The sequence below is a fragment of the Myotis nattereri genome (genome assembly GCF_964212035.1).
Source record: "Myotis nattereri genome assembly, chromosome: 3".
In the NCBI taxonomy this organism is placed as follows: Eukaryota; Metazoa; Chordata; class Mammalia; order Chiroptera; family Vespertilionidae; genus Myotis; species Myotis nattereri.
The window spans coordinates 57,537,417-57,561,572 of NC_138077.1; the positions used below are offsets into that span (position 1 = coordinate 57,537,417).

Consider the following 24,156-nt stretch of genomic DNA (forward strand, 5'->3'; position numbering starts at 1 on the left):
TTAAAACTAGAATTAACCATAATGAAAATGTTCTACTAGTATATCAGAAGCATTACAGCAAAATTTTATACAGCAACATCCTCAAACACAATCGATCTGGCTAAAACCAAACACTTAAGAATTCTTCCCTCTGCTCTCTATCTTCTTTCTAAATAGAAGGGCTGGTGGTTAATTTAGGTTCTGGGGCATGAACTAATAATATCCTTAGTGGCTGCCTTTCAATCATCTTAAAGAATTCTGGTTTTATTTTATTTTTATTTAAGGAGAATGATCGAGTTCATTGGAAATAAGTCTAGCTTTCATGGGTTTTCTTCTACTTTTCAGCAACTTCCTTAGTTCCTTTGTTTCTTGTTGCTAAGTCAGCAGAGTGGTTATAAAAGGGAGATGATTTAAAGGTGACTTACAGATGTTAAATTTCAGGGTTTTTGTAAGAAACTTTCCAAGTTGCACAATTTAGGATTTTAGAAGAAGGCTCAGAAGTAATAGAATCTTCCTCCAGGACCGAGGTGAGTTAATAAATAGCTTTGAACTTACTAAGAGTTGGAACTATGGATGAGTGTGTGTCACGGTATATGTACACATGGAGAGATGAGTAATTAAGTGCTGACCAGCTTTCCTTAACCATACGTCACCGCCGTGGCTAACAGAAAGAGCTGGCTTGCACCTTGTCTGCCCAAAAAAAGACAAATATAAGTTATATTTAGCTGACAAGGAAGACACAATTTCAAGTGAGGAAAAAGGAAAGAGGGTTGAATGAAACTGAGAATAATGAAGGCAAAGTATTACTCTTGACTTCTGGGGGAAATGTTTGGTTTTCCTGTGTGAGGGGAATTATGTAAATGTGAATGGTGGTAATAATCCCACCAGAGCATATTTTATGTGACAGTGAAGTACATGTCTGAGAGCTGTTCAATGAGTTACTGTTATTTTTTACAAAGCTATCCTCCTTACACAGAAAATGGGTACCGGCAAAATACTGCCCTCTCAAATACATCAACTCCATATAGAACTGAATATTTTTCAACCTGAATTCAAATACAAAAATGTAATTAACAGAAGTTTCAATGTTATAAATTATTATTTTCAAACAAGGGTCATTTAATAAAATGTAACCCCTGTAAATAATATCTGATACACACACACACACACACACACACGCACACAACCGAAGATATAGAATGTCCTATGTGATTTGTCATTTCTCTTTTAACAAAGTGCTAAATCAGAATGGAATTACATTTGTCATACAATTTTTAATGAGGCTACATTAAACGTTTAGTCACCTTTAATATAATCATTTAAGAGTCTAATAGATGAAACTGTATTTCACAGAAACAAGGATAACTTTAGGTCGAGACACAAAGTGTGTGTTCTGAAGTCACTGGAAAGTGGTTGGTCACCATAATAAGATGGCCAGGGGTTTCTGACCTAATCTAGAATAATAAAAGCGTGATATGCTAATTAGACCAGACAGCCGAATGACCTTCTGGACATCCTTCCGGATGACCTTCCAGACGAAGTCGAGGCTGCGAGGGCTGAGGCAAGCTGCCATGGCTGCGAGGGCCGAGCCCCTTGCATGAATTTCGTGCATTGGGCCTCTAGTTAAAAATAAGGAGTCATAGAAGAAATGACTTTATTAGAAAAAAATGTAGTGTACATGGGGCTAATTTCTATTCTGGATATATCTGTTGGCTGTTTTTTTATTAAAATCGGATATAAGGTTTAAACTTCTTTAGAAGTTAGTGGCATTTCTTCCTATTCTGATATGTCCCTTAGGGAAGGCGTTATCTCCATGTGATAGACACCCTTTATTTCTTTTCATAGTAACAATGGATCCATCAGCAGTGTGGCAATGGCACAGAGCACAGAGGGAATTATTTAGGTAGTGCCTTGTGTGTAAGACAGCACACTGCCAACCCCAGCAGTGGGCACAGGCATGCCATTTAGAGAGTTTTTAAATCCCCGGTTATCATTGGAGTCCCACATTATCATTACCTAGTAGTAATTAAATTAATGTGATCACCAGTAACTTCACAAGACCTCTGAATGAATTTTCTGTCTTCTCCTTTTTATCCGTCAGGTGTGCAATTCCGAGCAAATGTGCAGGATGCAGAATGGATCTCCAGTCTCTCTGTAAACTCCTTCGAGTCTGTGCTATTACACTGAGACAACCACATCAAGATAGAGTCTGTCATAGGATTCCCTGAAGCACAGAATGAGGAGGAGACTGAGCAAACACGACCCGGGAAGGCACCAGTTGAACCAAGACAACTCTGTAAGACAAAAACACGCAGTTGTAAGCATTCACGTGGCACCAGCAGAACGCCTCCTGCAGGCCGGGAGCAAGCTGCTCTGCATTCAAAAGCACTTACGATAAACTCACCTGGAAGGCCTGGCACTGGCTTTCAATAAACAGAGAGAGTCTGGGGTCTAAGTGATGCATGTAATATACGACGGGGCTTTCATGTGGAGTATTTTTAATCACTTTGCTAATAAGTTTTCATCAATTTAATCCACCTTGACTTTGGTGGCAAAAAAGAATCTATTAACTTCAAAGAAAAAAATCAATCACCTTTAAATGTTAGTTTGTTAATTATTTTTAAGGGCCCTCTATCACTCTCACTTTTGTCCTTATTTAGAAATAGCTGCTGGATTAGAAAGACAAATAAGAACATCACCTGAACTTTGAAATAACACTTATTTTTTGGATAGAAACATCTAATTCTCAGCAAAAACATCAAGTAGTAATTCACTGTAAAACAGATGAGAAAATATATAAAAATTAAAGAAAAACAAAAAATTAATCCTAATTCTACCCTCACGGAAACTACTGTGCATATGTTGGCTTATTTATTTCTTCCTTTTTCCTGCTGGCATCATAGTTACATATGATGCCAATTACCAGAAAACCTACAAGAATCACCTAAACCAGTGGTTGGCAAACTGTGGCTCGCGAGCCACATGCGGCTCTTTGGCCCCATGAGTGTGGCTCTTCCACAAAATACCAGCTTTTCCACAAAATACCGACTTCTGCGCATGGGCCACGAAGTTTCAATCACACTGTACGTGAGCGCCCGCACGTGGTATCTTGTGGAAGAGCCACACTCAAGGGGCCAAAGAGCCGCATGTGGCTCGCGAGATGCAGTTTGCCGACCACTGACCTAAACAGACAATTCTGTTATGAGCTGATTTAATGGAATTAAGAACATGCTTCTTCAAAATGGCTTGCTCCTGAATTCAGGACTTGCCAACAGGCCAATCCTGGGCCTCTCGCTATGAATACACACCAGCCCACTGTGGCTGCTGCCAGCTGTTCCTCCAGCTCCAGTGGCCCTTCAGCGAGGCATCTGCTCAGCCTTCTCCTATCCCGACCCCTTTACCAGTCGATCCTGAGTTGCTGGGTGCAGAAGTGCGCAGCTTCTTGGCATAAAGAGGTTGGTGGCAGTGGTGGGGATAACTTCTATAGTTTAATATCCATGTAGCATTTTTAACTTAAAGAAACAGCAAATGGCCCTAGCCGGTTTGGCTCAGTGGACAGAGCATCAGCCTGGAGACTGAAGGGTCCCAGGTTCGATTCCGATCAAGGGCATGTACCTTGGTTGCGGGCATATCCCCAGTAGGAGGTGTGCAGAAGGCAGCTAGTTGATGTTCCTCTCTCATCAATGTTTCTAACTCTCTATTCCTCTCCCTTCCTCTCTGTAAAAAAACCAATAAAATATACTGAAAAAGAAACAGCAAATGAGATAAAGAAGTTCCCTGGGACATCTTTTCTTTGGGCACTGCTATCGGTTTATATTTTCCCTTTGTACTTCTACCGAATGCTAATACTTCCCTAATCTTCAAAAATCATCCTAAAGATGCCCACAGTTTAATCCATAATTCATATGGCTAAAAGAGCAATTTATGCTCAGGAATGGAAACCCAAAAACCAACAGGTAAGAGAAGGTGCTGAAATACTTTTTTTCTGTAATATGCTCAGAAAAGCCACCTCCTTACCTCTCAATTTCTACATTTTAAGTCAGACCTGCTATTATATGGCATGTAACAAAGGCATGTATTTCAATCATATTTCATGCAAAGCTATTTTCTGTGCTTTACTTGGGCTGAATATAATCTCAACACTCAGAGAGGCTGTGACCTCTGGGATCTTGTCTTTATTCTGATATTCCCTGAAATGACACACCCGGTGTCTTCTGCTTTAATATTAACCATATTCTGGATTTCTGATGTTAATTTTAACAGGCAAAAAAAAAAAAAAGCAGTAAAAAAATAAGAAGAGAAAAAGCAGCAAAACAGTTGACAACATCATACCATTTGTAGCGAGTATTTTGACTTTAAGGAAAAATTTTCAGCTGTTTTTTATGGGGAACTAGAGCAAACACACATGCAGCAACCATCAACTTGTCCTTGCTCTTCTTAAACCTAGCTAAGTGTTTGCCAAAGCAAAACTTTGTCAATACTAAGCAAAACTTGGTCAAATATTGCCAAAGTGGACCTTCTAGTTTATCAGAGTTGTAAATTCTTCCTTCTACCTACATTCAGATGAAGTCTTTAAAAATGCCTCATCATTACTCGTTAGTGTCATGGTGGGTTGGTTCATGTTTACTATTATGCTTCTCTCTGAAAAGTCAAACCCACTTGGCTCAGTAACTATAAGTGTTCTTTGAAATTCTTTGCCTTTTACGAAAGCAAAAGGTCAGGGACGTGAACCTGTACATTTTCCCACCGGAAGCCACTCACATAAACCACCATGTAGGCGCTCTAACAATCAGGAAATGGTTTGTGTAAAAGTGTCATTTAACTTAGCAGTCGCAAAGGCAACTGCTGTCCTTTCGAGCCAGATGTCATAGGACCCAACTGAGCCAACAGAGTCCTAATCCATTGGATTTGCTTATTCTTATCCTTAAATCTTTTAAAGTGAGCACGGTTTTCTAACATTCCTTCCCTTTGTCCTTAACTAGAGAAAGTACAGATCTATACTCCAGGCTCCGCAATTCGCCTCTCTGCTTCTGCTGGTTCTCTGTCAGTTATTACGTACACTGTAACCTGAGGCTCTCTGCCAATTTACAGTTTGGACAGGTGCTATATTTCTCTCGGTGTAGTGGCTCTGCACCAAATGGTGATGCTCTGTTGGGACCAAACTAATTAGGGTTTTGCTCATCCTTTCACCTTTTTCTACCAGAAGCACTACTGTGCTTTCCACCTGCACTTTCCATTCAATGATGCCATGGCTTCATCTCTACCACCTTTAGGTACTTTTCTGAATCCAGATACCACCCTCCAGAACGAACCTTCTATTTGTTTTTGGTGGTTTAACCAGATGATTTAGCAAAACTGTCTCCATTCTCATTTGTGAGGATCCAGCTGACATCATGATTTCACACACAGAGTAACACCCTCCTCCCTTCGCTCCACGTAAATTACCCACCAGATCTGACCATCAAACACACTGCCTGATTTTACTCCTTAGATGTCAGAATACTTCTCACAGGCCCACATATGCTGAAGCTGTTGTAACCACTAGTCAATGCCTCCCACCTCAGCCAGACCCCTGAATCTTTTGAGCCACATCGTAGCCTCAAATTCATGGTCAGCTGCTTCAAAAATGAAAGGACTGAGGTAAAAAAAAACAACAACAACAACAACAAACTTTAAGGCTTTTAGCCAAAACCTACTGTGAAGCTTCTAGAACAACAACAACAAACCAGATAAAACAAACTGCAGAATAAGTTACAAATCATACAATAGAACATTGGAATACATTTCAGAGCATATAAAGAATATAAGAGCACTCCCTAATGATGCTGTAAGTGAAGTTATTAGAGGAAAGCATCACTGTGCTGTGTGAAATAACTCACTGAGATTCTCAAAGTAAATATTATAGGAAACAACTGAGTTTTATAAACATGCTTATATTAGGGAGCATGTAACAATTTTTTTAAAGTGACCATGAAAAAGCCAGGTCAGAACAACTCTAAGAAACTTCTGACACGGTCCCAGGTACCCAAAGCAGAATCAAAGCAGGACCTGGGGAGCCCTGTGACCCCGGCTCCAGTGCCTCGGTGTAGGAGCCTGAGTGACATTCACTGTTGAGGGTGGCGATGGCCATGAGCTGCAAGCTAATTGCCAGTGGAGCCTTTCCTGCTGGGCAAGCCTGTATAAAGGGCTCACTGCAGGCCAGTCTGTACGCCCTGAAAAACTGACATAATCGCCTACTGGGCAGCACACTGTGGGAGACAGAACCCCAGGCAGGAAGTGCAGTGCTTCTTTGGCAAGAGACCTAAAGAGTCGCAGATCTTGATGATGATTAAAAAGCTGGCCTTCCAATCATGTAACTAACAGCTGAATTCTGACATACAACTTAACTTCTGGGTGAATTTTTCAAGTTTTAAAATGACTAAATGATGACATTTGAACACTGGCTCTAATGGAAGGGAATTCAATGTATCATAAAAACTGTCGAGGGTACTAGGCTGTGGAGCTAAAAGATATTTTTAGGAAATAATTTTACAGAATTTGGAGATTTGCAATTTCTGTATCATCATGCCTCAGTTATAAGGCACGTGAACTTTTGCTGCAGGACTTTTGGGACAACACCAATTAACTGTATGTGTAAGATTCTCAACACAGTTTTCCTAGTTCTGAGGACTGCAGCCTCAGAGAGATGTGGGGTATGTTTGTGTGTCTTTAATAGACACCCAAAAACAAATATATAAAAGAAATTCTTTAAAATAGAAGCCTAGATATTTAAATTACTAACACCAACCAGCTAGTTATCTACAAGGAAACAAAACAAGCATTGGGGGAGTGTCAGGATCTCGGGCGTGACAGGGATATTCTGCTGGCCAAGCAGGTAGTCAGGAGTGCCCTGGGCTCTTCCAGTCAGACAGTGTAAGGCTATTCCCTGCCCTAAACTGATCAATAAATACGTGTTACAGTCCAGAGACTGCACACAAGAGGGTTATTGGGGGAAACAATATCTGGCATCGACTGTTGTTTCTAAATACTGGGAGGACAGAACTCTATTTCCAGCAGACAGGAAAAACCACGCTCTACTGGGCTGCAAGGATCACTACCAAACCTGTGCCCATGAGCTGGAAAATTGCTTCTATCACCCGGAGAGGCAACACAGCCATCTTTGATACTTTACCTGGCAAAAGAGAGGTGCTGAGCCTCTTAATTGCAGCTGTGACATAACTGAAGTAGATTAAAGCTGATAGGTAGTAATTATCAGATGGTTCTGTTTAGAAAACTCCCTGGAAGCAAACACCTTAGTCCAGTAGGTGGTGACGGCATTTTCTCTAAAGGAAACACACGTTTCCAGGACAGTCAGGAGTGGTCTGACGTCACTGACGTCACTCTCCTTCATCTGATAAACCAAGCACACATCAGGTTTAGCAAAGCTAAAACCTACTTTACCTGCATTACTGATTGACAGAAATAATCTAGTTTGTTGTTAATTATAATCAGAAGTGAATATATCGTGTGTATGCTTTTTGCTGTTAAGTGAAAGTATGATGCCGGAAGTTGCCCAAAACTTAGGGCAAATTCTGTTTCATCAGCTTTGAAAGTTTCAAAAATGTCTTTTCCAGGTAAACAGGTTATCGTGGCTATGATTTCAATTATAAGCTTGTCAGAAAGCTTCCTATAAACAATTAGGCCTCTTGGAGCAACACATTTTAGAGCATTTCTTACATTTGAATCTTAAAGATTCTTCCATGTACAAATTATTCACATTTACTGGCATTTGATGAGTAGTAAGAGAATAGCAACCAGAGTGTGGGAGGGTAGTAATATTAGGTTGATTAAGATGAGAAATAAAATGGGACATAAATCTAGTAGAAATTAATAAAAGCTTTCTATTCAAAGAGTCACAAGCATGAGTTTTTATTTTAACATGCAAAAACAATTCTAGTTAATTATGCCCAAATTTTCTGAAAACAGTAAAACAGAATTTGGATTGCAGAAGAGAGAACATGAGAGAAAACCAGACAACTGTACAGAAAAAAACAAACCACGAACCCGAACACCAGTGGCCCTGCCTTCAACATGCCCCGCAACCTCTCCAGCTGTCCCTGTAGCGCCTCCTCCTGCCCCTCAAAGGTTATGTGAAAATTTCATTCTCTCCTGAAGCCTGTCCTCCACCTTCTTTCCACCAACTCTTAGTAGATGAACTGGCTTCTAAGCAGAACGGTGATGCCATCTAGAATGAACTCCTTCAATATTCTGCCCAGCAAAGATATCTGCCTCCATGCCCATCGACACAGCCTTCTCTCTTATCTCCTTTTGTGCAAGGCAAATCCTCCACTTGGGTTCAGGACCCCATCCCTTCCTCCTTTGTACGGATTTCCCTCTTCTTCAAATGTGTACCACGGGGTCCTAACTTCAACCTTCTTTTCACTCTATACTTGCACGACTATGAGTAGCTACTTAAACTTGAATTAATTAAAATGAAATAAAAAATCCAGTTCCTTAGCTGCACTAGCTTCATGTGGCCAGTGGCTACTGTACCGGACAGTGCAGATAAAAACATTTTCATTATCATAAAAAGCTCCGTTTGGACAGTGCTGTTCTATACACTCCTTGGGTGACCTCTCATTCATTCCAAGGCTTCAAACTATGTACCCCTGACATTAATATATACCTCTGTTAAGACAGGAGATTCTAAATATTCTTTAAAGTAATATACCAGTGGTTCTCAATGGGAACCTGCATATTAGAATTTATAAAAATTATACGCCGGAACCGGTTTGGCTCAGTGGATAGAGCTTCGGCCTGCGGACTGGAAGGTCCCAGGTTCGATTCCGGTCAAGGGCATGTACCTGGGCTGCGGGCACATCCCCAGTAGGAGATGTGCAGGAGGCAGCTGATCGATGTTTCTCTCTCATCGATGTTTCTAACTCTCTATCCCTCTCCCTTCCTCTCTGTAAAAAATCAATAAAATATATTTTAAAAAAAAAAAAAAAAAAAAAAAAAAAAAAAAAAAAAATTATAAATGCTGGGCCCTGGTCCAGGTTAATTAAATCAGAAATTCGAGGAGGGGGGTAAGGGTACATTAGATCATGTTAGGATGCATTTTTAAAAAAACTGAAGGTATTTTATTAGTATGTAAAACCTCAACTAAAGTAATTGGTCTTAATGAAAATTCTCCATATAAATTCCCTATATAGCAGTGCCACAAAGCCCCTCTCATAACACATCTATACTAATAAAAACGTAATATGCTAATTAGACCAGTGAAACAGCCATCTTCTGGATGTCCAACTTCCTTCCGGACATAGCCATGGTGGTGGGGGCCGAGGTAAAGGCAGTTAGGGGCAAGATCAGGCTGGCAGGGGGATAGGGGTGATCAGGCCGGTAGGGGAGGGCAGTTGGGGTCGACCAGGCCAGCAGGGGAGGGCAGTTGGGGGCGGCCAGACTGGCAGGGGAGGGCAGTTGGAGGCATTAGGCAGGCAGGCGAGTGGTTAGGAGCCAGTGGTCCTGGATTGTGAGAGGGATCCCAGATTGGAGACTGTGCAGGCCGGGCTGAGGGACACCGCCCCCCGCCCCCATGCACGAATTTCATGCACCGGGCCTCTAGTTTAGATCATAAACAAGAAGCCAAATTTCTTACCTTTGTGATAAAATGTGAGAAAAAGTAAAAGCACTCCCATGAACATATTACTTAAAAAAGTGACAACTCCACAAGTAATTCCTTCTGGAACTGGGTAGACAGTTTCAACAAACAGCTCGAAAAATATAGGTATACTGCTATTCAAGAACACGCCCAGGAGAATACAGGAGGCATACAACGTCACTGAAATAAAAACACAAACAGGTCAATTTCCCGGTGGCAGCGTGAGTCCCAGCAGGTAGGTCTTCTGGGTCTTCTCTCTTATAAGTATTGACTCTGCAGTTTCATCTCTTTTCAATGCAGCTGATAATGTTTGACAAGGCATCATATATCCGTCAGCTTTTTGCTCTGGTGGGCAGATAGGGAGAAGTTTTGTTGCTAGATGCTTAGCAGTTTAATTGTTTTATCTTTTTGGTGGCTTATTCCAAAGCACAGAAACAATTTTACCATTGTAATATAATTAAAAGGATTCTTTCTCCTTAGTCATACACTCCTGGCACATAGATAGATAAAATATAGCAACTAAATTTGAAATCTAGACTCATTCTATCATTTTAAAGAGAACTTAAAATCTAAGAATAAGTATAAGAAACATTAAGTATTACTGAAAGTTACATCTTTAAAGAGACTGGTAAAAAACAACCCTCCGGGTACAAAATAAAAATTATTCAGTATGTAATTCCAGAAGAAACACTTAAAATAGAATTAGTCCTCAGTTTTGGAATGAGTTTTGTGTCAACTGTTGTTTTAAAATTTGTAACTTTTTGGAACACAGAAAAATTTCATCCAGAAATGCATCATAAATAGTAATTAGAGTCCTGGTCAGTGAGTGTCGGCCTGTGACTGAAGGGTTGTGGGTTCGATTCCCAGTCAAGGGCACATACCTAGGTTGTAGGTTTGATCCCCAGCCCTGGTTGGGGCACATACAGGAAACAACTAAACAATGTGTCTCTCTCACATTGATGCTTCTCTCTTTTCTCTCTCTCTCTCCCTCTCTCTCTCTCTCTCTCTCTCTCTCTCTCTCTCTCTCTCTCTCCTCCTTTCTTTTCCTCCCTTTCTCCCTCCCTTCTACTCTCTCTAAAAATCAATGTGAGGATTAACAACAACAAAAAATAGTAGTTAGAACCCTAGATTAGTCAATAAAAAGCCTATTAACCCTGTTCTGTAGTAAAATTTTTGAATAAGGACATTATTCTTTTTCTTAGAATAAAGTTTAGAGACATGCACCCCACTCCAAATAATTATATCATTTGCTACATACAAACTGCTTACATACAAACCTTCACAAATTTTAATTTGAAGGTAAAAATGGAACCAGTGAGGAAAAAATGATATCCTATTTAGAAATCTAAAACATGTTTCCTATAGACTAATAAGTATATCATACCCACTAGTGATAATGCATAGAACTTATTCTAAGGTTAAGGTTACCAGGAAAATATTTTTAATAAACATATTTGTTAAGAAATTTCTGTACAGAAAGTGAAGGAGTGATCCCAAATCTGTTAATGTATTATTCATAGAGCATAGCAAATTACCACAATTTATCATACTGATTACAATAATTAACAGTCTACGACACTGTTGAAGGGGTAAAAAAATAATATCCACTGTTTTCTAATAAAATTTCTCCAATTAACCTCAACTCCCACTTCCTCTTCCAATTATACTGGTCTTTCAGGGTTATAAAATATTTAGTTCCTTCTAATAACATAAATAGCTGGTGATTACTTTGACTTTCTTTGCATCGACGACACATGAAAATAGAGAACAAAAGGATGACTGTGAATAAAGAACATGCTACTGGCTAAAGCAGTGCCCAAATTACCCACAAAATTAAATGGGAAGCATCTAATAGTTACAATAAATACCATTTAAATCATGAAGTAATTGTCAAGAGATTCCTGGAAACAACAAAACCTAACACTACTTGCTCACTGTATATTTACTAGACATAGATCATGCAATTCAGTCACCAATTCTACCTAACACATGACTCACTAGTGACCCATTAGGAAATCCAGGGATGGAATATCACTGGTAGCTTTTATAAAGTATTCTATCTACAAAACATTTTATAATAATTTAATGGGCAGTTAATGGTAATCAGAGCAGATTGGGCTATTGACCCAAACACCGACAGGCCTAGGAGTGTAAAACAAGACAACACTTAAATAAGTGACAGGAAAAAAGCAAACCCTTAAGAACTAGAAAGTGCTACTGCTAAGAATTCATAAACCTTTGACAGACTTACTATTCTTTAGAAAATATGTTTGGAAATAATCCTTTTGACATTTGTATTTCTGAAGGATATATACCCTCACATGTAATGTATAATCAGGCAAATTCAAATGTAATACCTACAAAATAATCATAATCTCTGTATAATAGAATAATTGCATGTTGTTAAAAAAAAAAAAAGAGAGATAATGTAATGATGACATACTGAAAAGGGACCATCTGTGGGTATGGAGTCTTGAAAAGAGATATCTGAGTTTGCTGATTTTTATCAATCATGATACAAAAAAGAGAGGGAGGGAGGGAAGAAGAGAGAGAGAGAAAGAGAGAGAGAGAGAGAGAGAGAGAGAAACTTGGGATATCTTGGAGAAGGAGAGCCTGGTGACGCAGGGGAAGAGCCCTGTCTGAAAACCTCTCATGGCCATGCAGCTCCTGTGGCTTCAGTTTATGCTCATTATAAATCTTCCAGTTTTGGTTTCTTAGGTATCTAAACTGTGGGAAGGGAAGAGGAAATCTTGGTCATTGGAAAAATAAAATTTTTATTGTTGACGGAGCTGTAAATAATTCATCTTCTGGTGGGTAATTGAAAATGTCTATCAAAATAAATAATGCACACTGTTTGACCCAGCAATTCCAGATCTAGGAATTTATCCTGCAAGTCCAAGTATATAAAGCAGACTCACTGAAATATTGTTCGTAGCATGAAAATATTACAACCAAGCTAAATGTCTATCAATAGGAGGTTGGTCATTAAAAAATTCATCAAACATCCAACAAAGATACATTACACAATCATTAAAAATGAATTAACTTTATATGTACTGATATTAAGGACATCTAAGATATGTAAATAAAAAATGTACAAGTGTTATATTTTTAAAAAGGATACACACACATTTGCAAATGTATAGAATTCTCTGGGCAAATACCCATGAAACTGACATTCAGGGTTGCCTCTAGAGAGGGAAATTGGGGGCACAGGAAAGTAGACATTTTTCATTGTATACCCTTTATCTACCATTTGAATTTGAGGGGTTTTTTTTTGGTTTGTTTGTTTTTTTAACTATGTGTATATCTTGCCTATTTGACAAAATAAAAAGGGAAATTTCATTGGTAATAAAATAGTGAATTGGTAGCTCATCCAACTCCCCTTCATGCAAAATTGTTAGCTCACTGACTCATCAATGATGTCTGCACCTGGGAGCCACATAACCCAGTCTTGTTGCAGGAGCCTTGACATAATCATTCCCATTTTATTTACTAGAATTCCTGTTATACACAGGAAAAATGTGCTGTGATGAATAATATATCACTTCAGAGGCCAGTAATAAAAAAGTGAGTATTTTCATTCAACTCTCTTACTCTCAATGTTTGCTTCGTATCTCTATATATAGAAGGCTAATATGCTAAGTGTCCAACTATACGACCAGTAGCTATGATGCGCACTGACCACCAGGGGACAGATGCTCAATGCAGGAGCTGCAGAGCTGCAGTGACTTGGCAGCAGCAGTTCTCGGGTGACGCACCCCGAAACCAGAGAGGAGGGATCCCGATTCCTCATGGGGTCACATGGTCCCACCTTTGGCTGTGGGTTATGCTGTTGCTGGGGCACTGTTGGCCCTGAATCTGGTTTACTGCACACTTGTGTTTGCATTCCACACCCTGCACAACAGCAACTTTGCAGAGTGCCCTCTTGCACCCTGGGACCCCTCAGGGGATATCGGAGTTTCAGCCTGATCCCCACAGGCCAGGCCAAGGGACCCTACATGCCAGAGGGACCCTGCTCACTATGCAGACACCCTTCGAGCCACGGCGCCACCCCAGGTGCAGCCAGCTGGGGAGGGACCACGGGAGGTTGGCTCCAGGATGTTTCCGGCCTGTCTTGCCCAGTCCCTCCCCGCTGGCCATCTTCTAATTAATTTCCTTTCAATGTGCACGAATCCGTGCACTGGGTCACTAGTCTATATACATAAAAGGCTAATATGCTAAGTGTCTGACTGGTGCTGCCGTGATGTGCACAGAGAAATGGCACCGTGGACGTGGCGCCCACAAAGCAACACTTGGCTTCTCCCAAGTGGGACACAGGCCCTGCCACCACCCTGGAACGACACCCACCCCACCAAATTGCAACTGATGCTGCCGGGACCCTATGGTGCAAAATGTGGCCCCAAACGGTGTCTGTTGGCGCCGGGTAATGATGTCACGTAGCAACGCCTGGCTTCCTCTCCCTAGCGACTAGCCTCCTTGCAGTTTCTTCAGCCCAGGAAGACGACTTGCTTTATAGTCAGGTGGAAATATTTCACAATTTAATCAAATGTCTGTGAAGTGTTTTCCCATGCCTCATCTCATTTGATCCTCACAGAAGTCCTGGAGTAGGTAGATAGGAGACTCAGTGGAATCCTATTTTCTTTTAATTAGCTGGAAAACAGAGATTTAGGAAGTTTAAAAACTTGACCCGACTGAAAAGAAGTAAGAAATGGTGGACCTTGAAAATGACGTCAGGTTTTCTCACTGCGCAGAATATAGTCAAACACTGCTGCAGTTCAATCTTTTACCCTTTGTTCTCCCTGCATGATCTATAATAACAATCTGCGTCGTGTTGATATTTCCTGCTGTGTTGCTGACAATTACCTGAAAGAGAAGTTGGGGTGCTTCACTGGGCTGGAGAAAGTTTAGCTAAATCAGAAAGCAGGTCTAATTAAGCATTATCTATATATATGTAAAGCTCTTGCTGGCGCCAATCACATGCGTGTGTTTCGATCTGTCACTGTTGATTGTGATTTTGGTTAACACTTCTATTATAGAGAAAGGGCAAACAGCAATATTAAAATATTTCTTCTAATTAATTTCCTTTCAATGTGCACAAATTCTTGCACTGGGCCACTAGTATTACTATAAAAATGATGAGCAAGCCCTAGCCAGTTTGGCTCAGTGGATATAGTGTCAGCCCGAGGACTGAAGGGTCCTGGGATCGATTCCAGTCAAGGGTACATAAATTGGTCGCAGGTTTCCTGGCCCTGGCTGGGTGCATGCAGGAGGCAACCAATCGATGTGTCTATCTCACTTCGATGTTTCTCTCTGTCGCTCTCTCTCTCTAAAAATCAATAGAAAAATAACCTTGGGTGAGGATTAACAAAACAAAAAAAGATCAGCAAAAGGTTGTTTTACACTTGATGGATATGCTGAAATCACTTCTTATTGTAGAAACTAAAGAATCAAAGTAATTTGCACAGGAAAGGGTTAAATTAAGATCTCCATAAGCAGAATGGGGGAAGGTGGCTGTCAGGACTGATTTAAAATATTCCTCCCCAGTGTTCTGGGGCATGCCGAAAGTAGAAGCTGATTTTTAAGAGCCTGAATTTGACTTCCATTTGAGTTTGCAGTTTAGAGCCTGATACATTGTCTTTATATACTGGTTTGGCAGATCTAGTGGGTGAATGTCATCTATTAAAAGTCAGGCAGACAAGATAATTTCCTGCTCGTCAGAGAGGGTTCAAACTACATGATCATTAAATATTTCCATGACTTTCTATAGTACTCATACTAAAATTATAACAGACTGCCTTTCAATTAAAAAGCCAAGGTAATTTAGCGGAACAAACACAATGCTGATGTAGAGTTCTTTCAAAGAAGCTAACAAAATTCACAGGCCCATAATTTAAATTATAAAAACACAAAGCCCTGTGTAGCACAAAATAGTTACAATGGATGTGTTTCAAGAACATGAATTGGATCATAACCCTGAACATCTGGTCCCCCAACCCTGCTCCCAATGACAAACCAAATTACTAAACTTTAGGGAAATAAAACTATGTATAAATACATTTTTTTACCAAAATACTCAAACCTTAGATGAGTAGCAGTTATAAAACAAACACAAAATTTCAGATAAGGACTATTTCCACTCAACATCTAATGAGATTCTCAAGATATCATCAATAACAAGAACAATTTCAAATCTTGGATTTACATAATTTTAAAAACATTTTTGAAAATACTTTCAAATATATTATCATATTTTATCATCTTATCAACTCTTTGAGGCAGGTAAGGTATTTTACAGATGAACTGACCAAAGTTCCGAAGGTCAAAAGGACTTATTTAGGAACAAAGTGAGTTAGCAGTGGTAAAAATAATGTAATTAAGGCCTACAGAATCTAGCATGTTTTCCATCAAGCCACTGTGTCAGGTTGGAAAAACACAAACAAGGCTTGGTATTTCTTTTATTCAATGGTATTGACACAACAGGCATGCTCCTCAAATCTGTATTCAGTACAAAGCTGGAAGTGACTGCACATAAGACAGATGACAGAAATCAAAAATAGAGCACCAAAAGGTTACAAAGAAAGAGATGAACTTTAATCGTGATAAATGCAAAATAAGTCCAAAAATTATTGCTTAGGCATATAACAGGGAAAACTTTAGCTTAAGTCTTTCTTCAAAATCACTTATCAGGAGCCTATTATATATATGTAAGCCACTATACTAGAACAATTAATAGGACATACTCTGTCCTCAAATCACTCTGAATCTAAAGAAATACGATAGATGCCTATTGGCTCAGCAGCCATTTACATGCACAAGAAGAGTTCGGGAGATAATTATTCTTCATTCTCTTAGAAAAAGCAATGTCTAACCATGAGAAATAAGAGCCTCCTGATCTTAAGTGCTGAGTGCAGCAGGAAAGGTGTGCTAAACTCTAGCAGTACATTTTAAGAAGGACAATGACAAGCAATGGTAGGTTTAGAAGAGAGTGACTATGCTGGTCAGTGGTGTGGAATCCAAGTCCAGTGAGAAAGAGTTGTAAGAACTGGGGGATGGTTAGCTTAAAAGGCTAAGGCCAGACATGATAAATGTCTTCAAATGTTTTGAGGGCCATTAATGGAAGAGGGAGGGAGCTGGCCTGCTCTGTGGAAGCTGTGTTGTTCCACATCAGTTATTTCAATGGAAGGAACAATTTCCCAGGACCCAGAGCTGACTAACAACAGAATTGGTAATGTACGTTTGGGGAGATATTCAAATTGCAGTGTGATGAAGATCTATGTGGATGGTAATGAAAGAGATACACTGATACATTTATGGGATGATAAGTTATATCAGATGATGACCAGGATTTATTTTAGTAGATCAATAACAAAATTAAAAGATGTGCACTGAAACCGGTTTGGCTCAGTGGATAGAGCGTCGGCCTGAGGACTGAAAGGTCCCAGGTTCGATTCCGGTCAAGGGCATGTACCTTGGTTGCGGGCATATCCCCAGTAGGAGATGTGCAGGAGGCAGCTGATCGATGTTTCTAACTCTCTATCTCTCTCCCTTCCTCTCTGTAAAAAATCAATAAAATATATTTAAAAAAAAAAAAGATGTAGGCAAGAGAACTTAACTAGGATATGAAAAACAAAAATCTTATAGGTGCTTCTAGAATCTAGATAGATAAGAATAATAGAGAATTTGTTTGTGGTTTTATTAAAAAGCATTATAAATAAGAAATAAGGATTACAAAATAACAATACATTTTTATTATGAATTATTAACAATTAGAATCAAGAAATTTCCCTAAAGAGTAGGTTTATAACATTAATACTCTTTATTAGATAAACTTTTATTCTTGTGCATATTGATTGAATTTTTATTTTATTTTATTTTATGATTTAGGAAAATAACTGGGAGTTATTATATTAGACCTTTACTAAAAATATTTCTACAATCTAAACTTGATATTGCAAATCCTTTTGGAAATAAAGACATACCTATAAAGAGAAAGAGTAAACACCCACATTGTTAACTACACAGTCTTTCTTCATAGATTTTGAGCGTGTGGAACAGGCAGAATACATATGTATGCATACACACTCACTGATACACATTCCTATATCACTGAGCTGTGTTTCTCTTCTCAGCCTCATATTTCCTTCCTAAAAATGACTGCTGTGGCCTTCGTGATCTACCATAATTAAAATATGCAGTGCATGAAACTGGTTCCAAAAGAGGATGGGCATATTTTGCTGCAGTATTCAGTAGTGGAGATGATTTTCTTTCTTTGTGTTATTAATTTGTGGTGTCCCTTGTTTAGCCTCTTTGTTGACACAGTCCAGTCCTCCAAAGGTTGATGGTTATGTTTAGAGTCTCTAAGGGCTAGAAGTGACTATCTCGCAGGAACGAGGCACAACTAATAATCCATTGTAACAACGGTCCCAGAATAGAGACTAGTGTGGAATCAGATATTGTTGATATAGGTTTAATCAGTAACTTTCAAGCTCCCAAAGAATTACTTAAGGATCTGAAGAAGGCGATGTACTATTAAATCACGAAACACTGATCACCTGGTCAAGCCCTCTACCTTCAAGAAATACAGATTCTGCCTGGAAAATTATTTGTTCTTGACAATCTCATGGATAAACAAACAGTACACGGTCTTCCCTAATAGGCCCTTTGAGCATTTCATGACTTACATTTCAGATTTTTCACAAATTCATTTTCTTCTTTTAATCTATGTTCTATTTTTTTCACTCTTGATCAGTCATAAACATGAGTAAAAATCATTTTCATAAAAATTGAAAACAATAATTAAGTCATTTCTAATCTTCTTAATATCCCAAATTTATCCCTCAATACCTCTAATTTCCTTAATAATATGCATTTCTTTAATCATGTTCATCATTCTTTTCTGAATTTTCTTTTTAAAAAATATTTCTGTTTTCTAATATGTTTTTATTGATTTTAGAGAAAGAGGAAGGGAGAGAGAGAGAGAGAGAGAGAGAGAGAGAGAGAGAGAGAGAAACATCAATTTAAGAGAGTAACATCGATTGGTTGCCTTCCATACGTACCCCAACTGGGGATCAAACCAGCAACCCGGACATGTGCCCTGATCGGGAATCGAACTGGCAACCCGTCAGTGCATAGGACGACACTTAACCAACTGAGACACACCGGCCACGGCCTGAATTTTCTTATTTACCACCCATTTTTGGCAATTATGTTTTTACTTCTTTATATGCTAATTAAAATGGGACATAATTATCTTAATAAATGCAACATACATGAAAATATATTAAGAGGTTAAAGCTCTCCCCTATTTATGTCACATGCCTTTCAGTACAAACAAATATGTTTTCTTTCTTCAAATATCACTTGAAGTCAGCTTGTAGTCAGGTATCACTCTCAAGGGGCTCATGTCTAGCTAATTATCCCCTTTATTCCCCTCCCACTATCTGTTTCTGATGTCACCATCATGGCATTCTAGTAACTTGAATTAGAGGAAAAATGTCTCCCAAGGCAACTTCTGTTAAATACCCAAATTATATTGTTTCAGCAAACTCAACACCAAAGTGCTAACATTTTTCAAAATGCCATTTTCAAACTATTCATCTGTTCTGTGAAAAATGACTGAGTTGTGGCTAACAGGGCTAGGCATCAAGTTCTCAGATAAGGTGAATAATGTATTTTCATAATTTTTTTTCATGGCATAGCTTCAAGATTTTGAAACCTGCATTATCTAGTCAAGAGTTTATTTATTTTCCCTATTGTAAATATTTCAATTTATAAAGATATAATGCAATTTTAAATATTAAGTTTCCTTAAGGAAATAAAAGCATATTGCTGGTAGCCTACAAGAAGATGTGTGTAAGCAAGTACATATAGCAAAACAGTATGCCTTTACACAACTGAAATGATCCAGTTTTCTTCTGTATGGCACAATAATGTCAAGATCAGTGGATTACAAAATGATTGCAATAGAAGGTTTTTAGTAGTAGTTAGCACTTACAACACATGGGTTGAACAAAATTAACTAGCTTTTAATTTATTATGTCAACTGTTATAATTAATGAATATATTTTCAAGTGCTTTTCATGTAGATTCTTCTGATATAGAAAAAGCAGTAACAGACATACTAAGTTTGCTAGAAATGGGGAATAAGGCTAGATATTTTCCTGATTAAAAAAAGAATGACTGTGGTAAAAAAAAGAAACATGAATTTGCCATTACTGACTTTAAATAGCTCCAAGGTCTAACTTTGTCTATAATTAGGTTTTATAGTAAGTTCCTTTTTGTGAAACCTCTTTTACTTAAGAGAAATGAGATCAGATTTTTACAAAGGTGGGAAGAGTATCTGTGACAGATTTATTCAAATGCTCCACTGTTCCATTAAAATGTGCCCTTTTGCCTTCCTACAGCTAGTGCTGAATAACAAAGAGTGGGCATGATTGCTGACTACTACTTGCAATAAGTCATATCTACTGAGAATCAAAATGGAGATAATATATACATTGCATTCATTCATTCATTCACTCACTCATTCATTCATTCCTCAGGGCTTGTGGTAGGTACTGTGGTGGGAGTTGAGGTCAGAATTTATAAGGCACAAGTTCATGCTCCACATTTTTAGAGGAGATGAAACATACACTCAAGTAACTATTAAGTGGTATCAGGAAAGACAAAAAATATATACTACAATCAAGAGAAGGAATGTGAATAAATCTAGTCCTTAACCCAGTGTAAGTATAAAATATAAATGTAAAAAATATTTAAAATGCATCTTTCAGGAGTATCTAAGTGACATTCAAAAACTGACTTGCAGTTGAAAGCAACAGTAGAATTTATAAATTCAGTAGTTGTTAAGATGGCCAAGTCAAATTCAACCTTTCAATTATGGTCTTGATTTAATTTAGAATTATGTTTTTCCTTTCTGTCCAACATATTTTCAGGGACAAATTGGGAAAACAGTTGTGACCAGGTTCAGTTACATCAATTTTCTTTTAAGGTTAAAAAAGATGTATTGTTTTCAAATATATACTTTTTTCCCCTGATTATAAAAGTATGTTCATTATACAAATCCCAAACCAAAAAAAGGAGGTAAAAAGTTAAATTCATTCCTAGTGCCTCCATCTAGAGATAAAACTGTTAATTTATGTTAATTAGAAAATACATATAATTTAATGAATGTACTATCTTATAATGAGTATTTTACACTTAATTCAAGGGAAAGAAATCTGTTCGTTGGGTACTCATGACCGTGTTCTTGTAAAATCTAACAGATGCATACTTGACATACAATATCACACAAAAATCTGAGCATAATGCCATGAATAAGAAAAGTTATAAACCAAAACTGTTCCACCAGAATGTTGTACAACTGCTAAACTATGAAATTATACCAGAATAAAATAAAATTATGGCCCAGAATATTTCCCAAATTGCTCAAAACCCTAAAGTAGGAATGTTAATGTATAAAAAGTACGTAATATCCAAAAATGATTACTCTGGACACTGGGCAAAGCGATAAACATTACAGAGGATTCCCAGGGTGGTATAGAGCAGAGGTTTCAAACCTGCCCTCTCAGCAGCAGTTCTCAGTAAATTTTTCATGGTGCTCCAAAGCCAAGAGAAACAGCTAACAATTGTGTTAAATACATAGTTAGAGCCAAACAATTTAAAAAATATTTATGTCCTAACAGTTTAGTAGCTATTTTAAAAAATAATACCCAAATATTGAAATAAATATGTTTTTATTTCATTCTTAAATAACCGCAGTTACCTACTAATGGGATGTGTGCATCTAATGGGCACTGTACAACTTCTCAGATCTTAGAATCAGATTGACACCACCACCCTCATTTCCTGTTCCACATTGATTTTTGGCAGTATTTGCTTTTTATCACAGCAACTGCAGAAAACCTAACTTTGCCAAGACATCATCAAAAATAACGTAGCAGGATCCATGCTGAAAGTGGAAACTGCCTGGAACTAGAGGCTCACACCGTGCCTGGCAGATGTGGAATATCCGTTTCCTTTGGAAATTTAAAATAGCCCGTGTTGCCTTGTGAGTTTGCTGTGGCACTCCAGGGCAGCTCGCTTGGCACAGTTTGGTAATCATGGCTATAGGACAACTGTATCCTGTTGCCCAATTATTACCATGAAAGTGTAGGAACTCCCAAATAAATGAGTGGATTTGCCCCCCTCCCCGTTACATCTCAAGTGTTGGTCCTTTTATTACAGACAGTATAAGTCCAAATTGGGATGTGTAGTATTCCTTAATTATCTGTAGACAAGGAACCCTCCTCTCAAGGAGTCCCAGGGAACATGCATGCCCCTGGATAATAGGTGGCTACAGAGCCACTTTCAGACTATTCACTCCTACCCATGTAAGTGCTTGGTATAACAAATAACCCTATAATCCTACAATCTACCTTCACAACAAATAATCCTAGAATTATTTAATCCAACAGGTGGCTGAATATTAATTGCAAATGAAGTAAAAAAAAATATGGTAGTCCCCCCTTATCTGTGGGTTTGCTTTCTGCTATTTCAGTTACCGAGCTCAACTTTAGTCTGAAAATATTAAATGAAAATTCCAGATATAAGTAATTTGTAAGTTTTAAATTGCACACTTTTCTGAGTAGGGTGATGCAATCTCTCACTGTCACCTTCCCAAACTCCATCCAGGTTGGGACATGAATCATCATTGTCCACACATCCACGATGCATACAATGTATACGCTACCTGCCTGGTACTCACTGAGTAGTCTCTGTTATCAGATCAACTGTCATGGTAGCTCAGGGATTATGCCAGTAACCCTTATTTTACTTAATAATGGTCCAAAAGCACAAAAGATGCTGGCAATTAGAATATGCCAAACTGAAGCCATAAAGAGCTTTCTTTAAGTGAAAAGGTACTTACGTATAGGAAAAAAACATAGTATGTTTAGGGTTTGGTACTCTGGACTTTCAGGCATTCACTGGGGGTCTTGGAACATATCCCCCATGAATAAGAGAGACTAGTGTATGAATCTTAATCTTTTGTTAAAGTGAAAAAAAAAAGGAAGAGAATCCCTTGATTTATAAAATGATTTGTCATAGTAATTTTTAAAAATGTTTTAATTCAGAGAGGAAGGGAAGGGAGAGATAGAAACATCAATGATGAGAGAGAATCACTGATCAGCTGCCTCCTGCACATCCGCCACTAGGGTTCGAGCCCTCAACCTGGGCATGTGCCCTTACTAGGAATCACACTGTGACCTTTGGTTGAAGGTCATAGATTGAAGCTCAACCATGGAGCCGCACTGGCTGGGCTGTCATAGTAAGTTTACAAAGATTCTGTGGTAGGCAGAACAATGTCCCCCTAATCCTAACCCAAAATATATTTATGTCTTAATCCCTGGAATCCATGAACATGTTATCTTTGGAATTAAGTTTACAATCAGCTGACTTTAAAGTTGGGAGACTACCCTAGATTATCTGGATGGGCTCCATGCAATCACAAGGATCCTTGAAAGTGGAAGCGGGAGACCGAAGGTGAGAGTTCAGAGGGAGATGTGGCTTTGGAAGAGAGGCACAGATGACACAATGTGAGGAGGATGTAACAGGCTGTCCTGGGCTTTAAAGATGGAGGAAGGGAGCTACAAGCCAAGGAATGTGATAGAAAAGGCAAGGAAACAGTTCTTCCCAAGTCGGCCCACACTTTCATTTTAGCCTAGGCCTTAGGGAGATCCAAGCTGGACTTCTAACATACAGAAATGTAAGATAAATTTGTGTTGGTCTAAGCCACTACCTTTGTGGTAACTTATTACAACAGCCACAGAAAACTAATACAGACCCCCAATGATATTAATAACAACAATAAAAACAACAACTATAAATGTTTCAGGTTAATTGGATGAGCTAAGTAAGCTGCCTCTAATGTACTTCCAACAGATATTTCCAGTAAGTTTTGTTTTGATGATGTAATGTTTGTATTGATGATGTAATTATACTAAATATAAAATATTGTTGCTGGTTCAAAGGATTTTACTAAAGTGTACTACAAACATCATAGCTTTTTGCCTTTGTTCATTTTCTTTACTGTTCTACAATGATGTAATGGCTATAAAGAAGATAAAAATCTTTGTATTATGCACTGATATGAATGTTAAAAGCATATAAGCTTATGTTATATAGCTTGGGTTAAAGATAATACTTCTTTTTCATATGTAAAATACCAGTGAAATATTATATTTTTAGTTATTTATTGAGCTTTTTTTAGATGGGATAATGGTTTGATGGCTGGCAAAGGACCTTTTTGCATATTTAACAGTTACTTATAGAAAGCAAGAAAAAGTCCTACTGTCAAAATATACATACTTCTATGAACTAAAAATATTTATTCAAAGTTCAAAAGTCAGTGTTTACCTGTGGTTAAAGGCAGGTGTGTGATGCTGTTCAAACAAGTGAGGGTAAACCACGTGGATGATAGTGTAGCCCCAGAAAACAGGAGGAGAAGAATTAATTTCAGCATACCCCTGATAAAATCTGCAAACCTAAAAAAAGAAACA

The 24,156-nt window shown here is 38.4% G+C and overlaps 1 protein-coding gene across 1 annotated transcript in view; it reads right to left on the minus strand.

Moving 5' to 3' along the window:
* Positions 1–260: 260 nt before the first annotated feature.
* Positions 261–24,156, minus strand: part of SLC49A4 (solute carrier family 49 member 4) — a 72,080-nt gene continuing 48,184 nt past the window's right edge. Inside the window, exons 7-9 of the mRNA XM_081087253.1 lie at positions 24,014–24,141; positions 9,614–9,796; positions 261–2,273 (exon numbers count right to left, since the gene is read on the minus strand). Coding sequence (XP_080943379.1) covers positions 2,158–2,273; positions 9,614–9,796; positions 24,014–24,141 — 427 coding nt within the window. The 3' untranslated portion in view covers positions 261–2,157. The remainder of the gene's footprint in view (positions 2,274–9,613; positions 9,797–24,013; positions 24,142–24,156) is intronic.